This window comes from Chaetura pelagica, unplaced genomic scaffold (genome assembly GCF_000747805.2).
Source record: "Chaetura pelagica isolate M959 unplaced genomic scaffold, ChaPel_1.0 scaffold10, whole genome shotgun sequence".
Taxonomy (NCBI): domain Eukaryota; kingdom Metazoa; phylum Chordata; class Aves; order Apodiformes; family Apodidae; genus Chaetura; species Chaetura pelagica.
Window position 1 is genome coordinate 4224190 of NW_009952263.1, and position 12224 is coordinate 4236413.

Here is a 12224-nt window from a genome sequence, read left to right on the forward strand (position 1 = left end):
TACACTGGTAGAAAACTATCGATACAAAGGGAGACGTGTTGCTTTCTGCCTATTTAGCTCTTTAAACTGGCTCAGTTTTGGGTCAGGTCAGCGGGAGAAGTGGAGGGTAGCGGCTGAGGTTGGGAATGGAAAGGAAGGAAAGGGGAAATGATTTGCCTTTTTTATCAGGAGTTAATTAATTGGTTTATCTCTGTAGTAAAGCTGAAGGGCACAACACTTTAAGCTGCATGGATAAATGCTCTTTTCTGCGTATTGTACCGAAGTGCTTGGGGACAAGTTATAAGATAATTAGGGTTAAAGTAGGAGAGATTATTTGTAACCTGAACCAGGTTTAGAGCTGCTTGTGCACCTATGGTGGTGCTGTGCTGGCAGACCAAAGAGATTGTACAGGGTCAGCTTGTGGCCAGGGCTGGCCTCTTATTGTTGAAGTGCTCGGTGACTCATGCTGGCTTAGTGGTCTCTAGGAAATAGGTAACCTCAGGATGAGTCCTCAGAGCTGGGTGAGGGCTGTGTCCTTGGTTGAGCTGCATCACTTTATTCTCATCCAGCAGTGAAGGGAATTTGACTTGTTTTTGTCAAGTTCAACTTTTTACAGGAATGTTTGTATCTGTAATGGCAATGAATGTTAAAAATACTAGTCAGCTCTTAGTTTCACCTTTACTAAGGTACCACAAACAGCAAAAACATTGGACTGGCAGCCCTAAAGCAAGGTTGGTCAACGGTTGTAAGATTGTTGTAAGTGATCACAAAGACCTAAGGCTTTGGGATGCAATCCTAGCCATCCTGGGTATCCTGCTGTTCACGATTTAGAGGCTCAACCCAAGGATTACTTTTTAAAATGGCTTGTTGAAAATTTGAAGATTTAACTATGTTTGCTCATGGACAAGTTGTTGTATGTGTGGTTTTGCTTGGTGATTCTTTAATCAGTTGAAATCTGTTCTTTGTACACAAGTACTCCTGATCATGTTGATAATTTGTGAGTTTCATAGTATTTCTTAGTGTGCAAATGTGAGGTTATGATTGCATCCTGTCATGCCTCAATAATATGCCAAATGGACTGGGATACTGGGGAGAGGATATAAAATGCAAATATCACTAAAACAATACATGGAAACTCTTACTCATGAGGATTCTTAAACATGCTTAGCAATGTCCTTAGCTCATCTCAACTTTTACTGCTTTTGAAACAAAGGAAATTAATGTAACATTATTTGGTTTAATCTGCTGACTGATAGAGCAGATCCTGTTTGTATTCATTCCCCGGTGATAACTGGTACAAACCAGTTAAGTGTTCTGAGGTGTTTTTTTAATAACCCTGCTAAGTGGATGTGTGGAGGAGAGAGAAGGATTTTTTTTTCTTGGGGATCTGGATCAGTTGTTTTCTGTGGGAGCATAAAGGCTTGCTCAAAAGAATAGAAATGGATGAGCTGGGATTGCAGGCCACATACTAGGGTGAGCTAATACAGTGCACGAGTTCATACTGTCAGCAGTTGCATTTTGGGTAATTCTGTGTCTGATATGAGAATCTATAATTGGGAAAATAACACTGGTTTTCAGTTGGGAAGCAGCAGCTTCTAGTATTTATGATGCTTTTATTTCCTGCCAGGTTTTCTTCTTTACCTTTAGAGGAAAAGAAAGAAAAATCAATAGCAGAGGAACTCTGCACTGCACAAAGAGAAAAGAAGGCTATCATATTTCATATGGAAAAGCCTATTAAAGAGACACCAAAGGAAACTTCCAAATGGTCCATGTTTATTGAATAGTCCAATGGGTAGAAAGGATCAGACAGTGGTATTATATCCTTGTTTTTTAAATCAGAGGTGCAAAACATAGCAGCTCTATGCAGTTCTCTGGAATAATTCTTCAGCCCCAGCATGACGATCCTTTTTTTCACTCAGATCAGGATCTGCATCAATATAATTGCTTTCATGACAGCAACAAATTGCTCTTGACTATTTTTACAAGTCTTTCTGTTTTTTTCTAGGGCTTTATAAGGTTTTCAGTGAACAAATGTTGCATGCTGTGCGAGCAACAACCTGTGGGCTTTTGTGGGCAGTCAGACCTGCAGACTGAATATTTGTCTGCAGTGAATCTGTGGCCCTGCTGAGGCCAGGCCTTACAGCTCTGCTCATCTATGGAAATAAACTGTCTGCCCCACTCCAAGAAAATCTGGGTGCTATTGGTATAAGGCATTTGGCTGAAATGAAGAATACTCAAAATACTGAAAAATTCTGTGGTTCTTTGGTAGGCTGCGTGATTCATGCATCTCATTTATTTGTCAGAGACCTTCATTTTGCCTTCATTCGTCTTGTGTATTTAGATGATAAAACCATTATATTCTCTGGACAACTGCTTGTATGATACAACCTAGAAGTCAGCCAAGCACTGCTGAAATGTAAATAGGCAATCCATGGCGAGAAATAATGGTAATAATATGCAAGAAGTGGAAAAAATCCAAACAAAAATAAAGTGTAATAGCAACGCAGCCAATACTGTCTACTCAAGTATTGGGAAAATAAAGTTTATATATGTTAGCTTAACTACTTTCTTATTAATATCTGGAATTCTAAAGGGTATCCTCATACAATGCCTAAGGGTTCATGTTAGGGAAATAGAGCTGTTAGTTTTTTGTATTGATTTTTTGTTTTGTTTTGTTTTTCCTTAAAGTCTTATCAGTTGGTTCTGTAAGAAAATACTGGTTGCTTCTGCTGCAATGTTATAATTCTGTCTATCTACTTTATTTTTAAGGAAATGAGTTTGTAGCCATCTGATAATAGTTATACACAATGCCTGATCAGGACAAAATGTTGAAGAGCACAGAAAAAGCAAATGACAAAAAACCTCCTGGGATCACTATGAGGTATAGTATCTGACGTCTTACAAGAATGCTTTAATTTGAATTGCAGTATAAACATGACAACTGTTACTCTGGTCACAAAGTTTATTTACACCTTTGTTGATTTAAGGCATTCTGAAGAAGTTATGAATTCTTCTCTATGCAAAATGGGAACACTGGGCAACAGTATAAAACTTTATTTTCTGTCATTAACGTTGCTTGTTGACCTCTTTGCTCTTACAAAAATACTTCTATATATTTATGCTATTTTGTTTATTCTAGGGATGATTCTGATCTTAAAAGACTTCAGTCTCTCTTAAATGTTCAGTCACAGAAGCAACAGGTATTTCTCAATAACCTATTTTTCAATTATTAAACATTCTGTATAATTGTATAATTATAAGTAATGTTGATTATGAATTGTGGCAGAAACTTAGGATATTGTGTTCCGTTATGATTAAACATGTTAGCAGAATCTTGTATCATGGATGAGGTGTTGCTTTTTAATTTTTTTTAGTTGTTGCATATATAGTCAACAGATTTGTTTGCTTCACTGCCATTCCATATTGTCATGAGAAGGTAGGCTTAGAGATATATTGCTTACAACATGATGTTTGTTTAAGAATATAAAAAAGAAAATTAAGTGTAGCCATTTTAGCCATAAGCTATTTGTCTCTGGCTAAAAATCTTCAGGACATTACATATCAGTGTATGAAACTTACAGGACACAGTAAAATCTCATTCACCTCAAGTTACTTAGTAAAGCTTATGTTTGCCATAGCAAAGAAAACCAACATATGATGATGGGTGTGAATGCCAGAACAGTTTCTTCCCTTTTATTCTGTAAAAAGGTATGACAGAATTAGGGAACAGTCCATGTGACATGCGAGTCCTTCCTTCCTGGTTAGAGGTATGGAATTGCTTCTGAGCAGAAATCTGGAACATTCAAGTACTACAGCATAAAAAGAATATGAAGGCTATGCAGTTGTAGAAGTGAGACAGCTATGGGGCATAGATAAATGAGTATGTGTTGCAGATTCCATTGATTTTAAATTATGCATTCTGAAAGACACTGTTCTTCGGGTTTTATATAGTCCCATGCACTTGTTTTCTACCACCTCAGTTCTGCTTCGTGTGGGTTATGTTTTATAATGGCAGATTATAGCTCTGAAGTTCAAGTCAGAACTTGGGAAAAGGTACTTTCACTTAAAATGCAGTGTTTAACTCATGAGTGCTATCCCTTTACTCCTTAGCTTCCAGCTATACGTTTTGAAAGGGGTCAAACCAGTGTGACAAAAGCTTGGCAAAACCTCAAAAGAAATGAACTAAAAGCCCATGGACAATGGCAAGAATCAACAGAAGCTGTTGAGCTTGAAAACTTTAGGTAAAAAGAAAAAAAGCAAGCTAATATGATGACACTGTGTTGAATCTCTGAATGTCTTTATGTATCTTAAGCTTGTTGTGGTGTGGAAGGCCACACAAAATTATGTTAGTCTTTTGGCTCTTACTTGTGCTTTAATGTTAACCCACTGAGATATGAATTACATATTTTTGACTTTCTAAACCTAATTGTGAATATTCCTGCCTTTGTAAGTTTTAGACCCATGCTCCCACTTAGCAGAGTGTGCTGTTGAGAGTTAATGTAGTCAATTTAAATAAAGTAATGATCTCTTTATTTTAAAAGCTTGTATTATACCATTACAGAACTCTCAAATTACGCACAAGACAGACAGTTCTTCCATGCTCTTAATATCTGGAAATCTGAATTTGTGTTAGTCTATTGTATCTGGTGACATGACGTTTCTTAATTTTTCCTGATAACGTTAAGTTCTGGCAATCTAATATCATGTGGTGACAAGATAAATCAGCAATTCAAAGTTTTTATTTTTCATTCCTTATTAGTGTGACCTACAAGAATGAGAGAAATTTTAGCAAACATCCCAAACACAAGCTGTTTCAAAAGATCTTTACAGCTTTAATTAAGAAGAGACTTACCTGCAGGTCAGTATATTGAACATATTCACATCCAAGGAGGGTCACTCTTTCTTGCCTCAAGCAAAGAACCATGGATAATGGTTCATACTGTTACAACGAGATACATGGCAGATATATTTCAACAATAGACCTCTGTGTTGGAAACTGCCAGCTTCACATCTCTGCATAGTCTTAATTTTAAACAACCACTTCTATATTGGCTGTGGAGGCTGAATGCTTGGATTAGTGGAATGGAAAAAGGAAGGCTTGGGTATGTGACAAAATTCAGATTACCAAAATTCTAACATCTGCTATGTTTCCTTGATCATTTTTCCATATCTGGGATTTGTAATCTATTGTTTGCTTTTCTAATTATTTTATTTTAATTTAATTTAATTTTACTGATTTTATTTGGAATTTATGGACTGCTATCTGTCTATAGAAGGGTCAGTGGATTTCATACAATTCAGATGAGTTTATGCTACTGTTGATATTTGTTTATATAACAGGATTAGAAAGGGGAAAATCTTTCTTATGCTGCTCTCATTTGAGCAAGGAAGAAGTGCAAGACCTTAAAAAACAGAGAGAGGATAGATAAAGATATTTTCTAAAAAAAAGAATGTAGTTTTCAGAATTTCTATTACTATACACTACTGCAGTGTCTTGCATTTTTTCTTTTTAAAGCCCAGGTACATTTTCTGAAAAATATAAACTGATAAAGAAGCTTAAGGGAAGTATCCTCAAGCTTCTAAAAGTATTAAAGGTAACTGCTAGAATTTACAGAAGTACCTAAAAAACAGAAAAAAACCTCACATAGTTTGCTTAGACCCTTTTTCAGAACTAACTAGGGATCTCATCTTTGATTAACTGAACAGCAGTGACTTTAAGACTGCTGATTTAAATGATTTGTAAATCTGTTAACTCTTTCTTTTCCAAATGAGCTTTATCATCTCAGCACCCACCAGTGAGATGTCAGTGGCTCAGCTTCATTTGCCAAAAAGCTAAGAATAATTTGTAGTGTCTTCCCAAGTTCTATTTATATATGGTATCATACCCAGCTCATATTTTGTTTTTTTGTTTCCTGTGGTGCTTGTTGATGATGATATAGCAATAACAGCCTCATAAATAAAAGCACCCAGGTAAGGTTAATGAAACAAGCATATATTAGTAGGTATGTAAAACCTATAAGGTAAGTGCAGTTACAAAGGTGTTTCAGTTGCCCTTTGTAAGTATTTCACTATGACTGTGATGGTGTCCTTTCTTTGAAGCTACTGCTGTTGCATTGTGTCGGAGCATTAGGAACTGTCACTGGTCTGGATTACACACTTTTGCTGGCATAACTATGTTGGTTGAGGTGCAAGAAAAAACTCACACCCACTTACTGGCATCACTGTGTCAGCAGAAGTTCTGATTGGAGGTGATTCTGTTGACAAGAAAGCTCTGATCAGCCTAGCATAAGTAGTTTGGGGAAGGAGTATAACGAAGGCAGAAAAAATCCTGCTGACCCATGCTGGATATATATACAGTAAGGTATCTAGTAATAGGTATTGTAAATGTAACTAGAGTAGAAGAGGCTCTCAAATGTTAACCAGGCTCGGAGAATTACTGTCCCTACTTGGACTAATGTGACAGATGCATTGCTCCATTGAAGAAACTAACTTCTGTCAAGAGTAAAAGTTTTTTAAGGAATAGCTGTAGGACCACCATAGTAATGATCTTTAGGACACTTACTATCTGACCTACAAATTTTGCCAATGCATGTGTTTGCTGTTTTCTCTCCATGAAAAGTTTCATGCAGTTCTGAAGTGGCCAATTATGGTAGCATAAAGAAAATTAGTATTATTTCAGGCATAATATTGGCAGGGAAGGGCTGAGATTTTGTTAGTATCTATTTGTAAAACATTTATTTTTATAAAAATATTTTTAGCCGCTGGCTAAAAATGTTGGCGTTGTTCCCAACTGCAAATGATAAAAAGGGAAGAGAACTGCTACGTCCCATAGACGCCTTCCATTCCTTGGAAACTTGCGCAGATACTGCAGATTTTGTCCTCTCAGTTAAAACAACAACAACAAACAGTAGGAAGGTGTCCAATTTTATTTTAAATAGGAAAATGGAGATATATGTCTTTGACAATGGAAATAGTGATTCAATTACTGGTATTTTATGTGGGATTACTGCCCCTGGATGCTTTGTGCAGATCTGAGTTGAGTTTTCTGCCAAGTCTTGTGCTTTGGAATTGTATGGAGTAATATACAAGAGGAAATTCTATTTGGGAGTATCATCCTATATCAAGAACATTTAAACTAAATAACAAATTATTCCAGGGACAAATAGTATTAGAGTATTTGAAGCCCAGGATAGATTATGATGATTCAAAAAATCATTTCAAATCTAGCTATTTTTACTTCTACAGCACGCATATTTTTACATAAGTGTATTTTGTGCACTGAGGTTTGCTATGTGGTTTCTCAGTGATTTTGCCATTTTGGGCCTTGATCCAAACACTTAAAGTAAGCTTACATCAAAGCATGATCTCTTTATGCTTAAAGATAAGAATATACCTTCCTGCATCAGTTCAGTGATAATAAGTGGTGGCTGGTAATGTTCATATAATGTACTAAATGTATTTAAATCTATTACTATATTTGTATATAAATTGTATTAGAAGTTCTATAGCATAGTATGTTGTACAGCTGTTTTAGGTCACTAGTCTTCTAGTCAGTTGATTCCTGACTCAAAGTGTTTTATTTAAGTTTTAACAGTTTTAAAAATTTTGTTTGGTTTATGTGTTGAATATTTCCTTTACAGGGAGTGGGTTAATCATGCCCCATCCATCCATTTTCTTAGAGTATTAATCTGCCTGAGGTTATTCATAAGGGATCCATACTATCAGGTCAGTATGTAAAAATACTGTTTCTTGCTTAGTTAAGAGAATGCACTTAAGCATCATGCATGTGAGTTGTGTTGGTGCATGTGTGTAAAAGCGTGCATTCTTATGGATGCATACTTATTATATGTATGTACCTATGTTTCTATATGTGAAAATGTGATTTGCAATCAGATTCTGAGAGTCGATTTGCACTGTTGCTGCATAACTTACTCATTTTCTGATATTTCTTATGTAGTGTCTGTTGTTACTAACCCTAACAAAGAACCTGTAAATCTCCATAACAAACCTCTCCATACCTGCGTTTACCATACAGATATTTAGAATTCCCATAAAAAAGAAAGCAGGAAGCTGCCTATTCCTCCTAGCAGCCCAATGCTCTAAACTACAAAGAACCAGCTTTTAATTTTATTCTTGCTATTGTAGTTGTTATTCATAGGACTAAGCCTCAGACATCTGTTACGGTATTTGCTTTCGTGTATTTCTTTTCTATGTTTTCCAAAGCTTATACTGTTTTTCCAGTTTCAGTCTTTTAAATTCCTTTTCAGTGTTTTTATTTATCCACTTTTAACAAGTAATTCTGAACTCTAAAGGTGCTAAGCATCTCCAAAATCGATTGACTTCATCCACTGGAGTTACGGTTTTTCAATATTCTCAACAAACACAGTACATGATTCTATGATTTATTTACTACTGTTCACTCATTCCAGTAATTTCCTATTTTGACTCAATTTTTTAAATTTTCTTTTAGGAAATGTTCCACAGCTTGGGTGGGACTGAAAATCTAGCTCAGGTAGAATTTCTTATAGTATCTTTGTCCATTGTGTTGCATGTCAGTTTATTATGATTAGAATGAAATACACTGTAAAAAGAAGTGTATTTGGTTTATGGAAAGAAGCAAGTCTGTTCCTCTGTTTGCATGTAAGCAGTTGGTGTGGTTTTGCTCACTAATGCACAAAGCGGCTCTCCTTATCGTCTAGCAGAATTTAACCCAGGACATTTGCTTAGAAGGCTTAACAAATGCTTCCTGAAGTGGGAGAAGGATTAGAAAAATCAGCATGATTGGTTCAGTCAAAATAAACTGTAGATTTTTGAAGGAAGATGAGTAAAGTCATCTTGAGCTGTAGCAAATCACTTTCCAAAGGTAGAAGCACAGTGATAGAATATTGAATGGGTTTAAATTTGGAGACTACAGAACTTTTGCATTACAAAACATTATTGATAACTGAATGCTGTATTGTTATTGCTCTGGGTTAATACCACTTGCCTCCTGGGTTTTTAATATTCATGAGTGCCATTTTAGCAGTGACATATGACATATCTTGAATATCTTTGAAATTGTTAGGAGTTTACTTTCTAGAAAAAAAAAAAATCAGAATTTTAATAACACATGTATCTTTCTAGGATACAGTCATGTAGGTTTTGAAGTCTGAGCCTGTCAGCTGTGTGGACTGAAGATCCATCTGGCTGTTCCAAATGTTGGCCAGTAGTAGATGCTAAGGGAGTAGTTTAAGAGCAAAACTATGAAGTGATAGTTCCCCAGAAAACTATGATGGACCTCTACCAGCTTGCAAAGAAGGGAATTTTGGCCCTAGAATTAGGGTAATTGTGTTTGATAAGTCTCCAGTGTATTTTCCCCTCGTGGAATTTTACACTTGCTTTTTGAATTCTTATAATTCCAAGATCACTTTTTGTTCCCTGACAGTTTTGCAGTAAAAGTACGTGGGATGTTGATCTAGTTCCAGCCGCCCTACATGATAATCTTTAAGGTCCTTTCCAACCCAAACCATTCTATGATTCAATTGCTGACTTACCTTTTACGTGAAACAGATGCACCCTCTAGAGGTTATTTCTGTGCATAACACTATAGGTTATAGATTCTTGAAACTTCGGTTATAATGGTATCTTTTATTTCCCCCACCCACTTGCAGTTTATGGAAACAGTAGCAAATGGCTATCTTGATTATGGAGAAGAGCAGCATAATGTAGACAAGCTGGTCAATATGACATGTAAGTGTTATAGCTGATAACATAAATTATAAGGCCACTTTTTGTGTGAGGCTTAAAATGTTTAAAATCCTTGAGATGGTTATTAAGTAAGATAATACTAGATTAATTGTAGGCATCATTACACAAGTAAAAAAGTGAAACTGCTGTGGAAAAGCACATCTGTTTTTTGTACATAAGTAATATTTCTTTGAGAAATTAATATCTCTCTGTACACTGAAATAACAGAGTAAAATGAGCTAGGCATCCTTCAAAGAAATTATCTAGTGTTTTGCTGTATTGTCGAGTAAGTTAAATTAAAATATTTAGTAAAGCTTCAATTTATGTGACTTCCTTTGTTCCACAGACATTTTCCAAAAGCTTGCTGGTGTTAAAGATCAAGGAGAGTGGGTTGTAACAAATGGAGCACATAAAGTAAGTCCTTTATAAAATTGCTAATTATAACTAATTAGCTACATAACTGAATGACTTATGCTTTTTAGATTTGATGTAGATGGGAGTAAATTGTTAAGCTTCTTAAACTTGTAAAATAAGATAATCTCAGTTCCATGTTTTACAGATATATTAGCAGTATAACAAAAATAATTTCTTTACATGTACACTAATTGGCCTGGGGCATGGTTAGTGGTTGTTTCTGATAAAGAGGTCTTAAAGGTTTGGACTAAACTCATTTATACAAAATGGCTACTCAAAGTTTACACTGTCCTGAGCTACATGTTAATACAGTGTAAATAGTTACATTTTTAAGATAAATATATGTTTAACATAAATTTCTGCTATGGTCTTTCACTTATCAAATAATCTGGGTCTAAATGGAACAGTGTCAATGTAGACAGTGACAACCTAAACATCCCTTGCTGTACATCAGACTAAGGGTCTATACTTAACCATTGCTGATTTGTGGCCAAACTGAGAAACAATAGAAATCAAGATCAGTATAACTAATACTTAATTATTCTATTATCCTGCAGTAAAATGTGGGCAATTGTGATCAGTTAGTATTGGACAACATATCTTTAGAGAATCAAGACAAAGAAGAAATTTACCTTTATATAAATCATTAACAAAACATGTGCAAAGCTGTAAATTACAGCCTGCAAAGTTAAAATATAAGTTGAAAACTAACTTTTTGTTTCAGGAAACCTTGACTGAGAGTTCTGAAGTGTTTTACACAGAAACAGATTATTACAATGGCATCTTAAGTTGGACAGATTCTTTAACAGTCACGAGTGATGCTGGTTGCAGTTTGAGAAGAAATATTCTTGCTTGTCCTAAGGCTGGGTGTATTTGAAAACTTTAAATGTATATTTGATTCTAATTACAGTGTACTTTAAATGTACCTAAGACATTTAATGTATTATTTAAGGATTTGGTATCTTAATTTTGACTTTTCAATGAGTAGTTCTATATGTGTTTGAGTCTTAAAAGAAAATAACAAAATTTATATTTATTTATCTTGTTTCATGTTTCATTTTTCAGACTTTGGTAAATTTGTTATCTGCCAGAGACAGCAATGTGCTTTTGGGTGCCCTCCTTGCTCTGACTAGCCTAGCAGAAAGGTAGGTTCAACGTACTGTGTTTTAGTTCACAATACGTATTTTAATGTTATGTCTTGACACAAAATTAAAACTGCATTTTCTGAGGAAGACTTTTTTTTTTTTCTTCAAAATGGGGCATTGTTTTGTGGAGGTTTATAAAGTGTACTTACTTTTATGTTGAAGCAGTAGAAACTATATACAAACTTTGGTCCTTGCAGCAAACTCCTTGCTCGTGTGGAGAACTTTGCAAGACTGGAGTTATGGAATCTCTCTTTGCAATCCCTATGCAGGATTCTGGATTTCTAACTGACTTCCTGCGTATAAAAATATTTTACGTTGAGTACTTCTCCATAACCAGCAAGAATATTGTTCAATGTAGTAAATAATGAATGCATAGACTCAAATCCATGTATATGTATCCTCTTTTTGTTATTTGATTCTAAAAATGTACTTAATTTTCTTAATTTCTGGTATGAAACAAATTAAATACACTTGTGTCTTTATTTTCATGCTTTCACATTTATGGTTTTTTGTACTGGGAATATGGCAAATGGTTACACTCCTGTAAATGTCACTCCTGACCCAGCATATTTTTGTGGCTTTAAATAATTCTGTGCACAATATGATATTATTACTTAACACTTGAGAAAAAAAAATAGTTGGTCAAATGTATGAAGAGGGAGACTAAAGAGCAATGTGTTATTTCATATAATTTAAATTGATATAAGTACCAGGAATAATCAATTTGTAGTCCAGGATGTAGGGAGAAGATAAGTGAGCTCAGCATTGTTGAGAACTTGCTGGTGATACTACATGACTACGATTTGCTGTTTAAAAGGTGAGACCCTCCTTGTAGATCAATCGTGTTAAAATATATTTTGACTTTTTCATTCAGGGACGTGTCTATTTAGAGGAATTAGATAATGTGTCACTTTTAATATACTAAAGGTGAAGTTCTGACACCTAAGTATTTTCAGCCAG

At 35.1% G+C, this 12224-nt stretch overlaps 1 protein-coding gene across 1 annotated transcript in view; it reads left to right on the plus strand.

Annotated features, from left to right (window-relative positions):
• Nucleotides 1–2786: 2786 nt before the first annotated feature.
• NEK10 (NIMA-related kinase 10) overlaps nucleotides 2787–12224 on the plus strand; it is a 77740-nt gene continuing 68302 nt past the window's right edge. Inside the window, exons 1-10 of the mRNA XM_010007622.1 lie at nucleotides 2787–2860; nucleotides 3119–3179; nucleotides 4090–4220; nucleotides 4739–4837; nucleotides 7620–7704; nucleotides 8450–8491; nucleotides 9630–9708; nucleotides 10052–10119; nucleotides 11185–11264; nucleotides 11995–12081. Coding sequence (XP_010005924.1) covers nucleotides 2787–2860; nucleotides 3119–3179; nucleotides 4090–4220; nucleotides 4739–4837; nucleotides 7620–7704; nucleotides 8450–8491; nucleotides 9630–9708; nucleotides 10052–10119; nucleotides 11185–11264; nucleotides 11995–12081 — 806 coding nt within the window. The remainder of the gene's footprint in view (nucleotides 2861–3118; nucleotides 3180–4089; nucleotides 4221–4738; nucleotides 4838–7619; nucleotides 7705–8449; nucleotides 8492–9629; nucleotides 9709–10051; nucleotides 10120–11184; nucleotides 11265–11994; nucleotides 12082–12224) is intronic.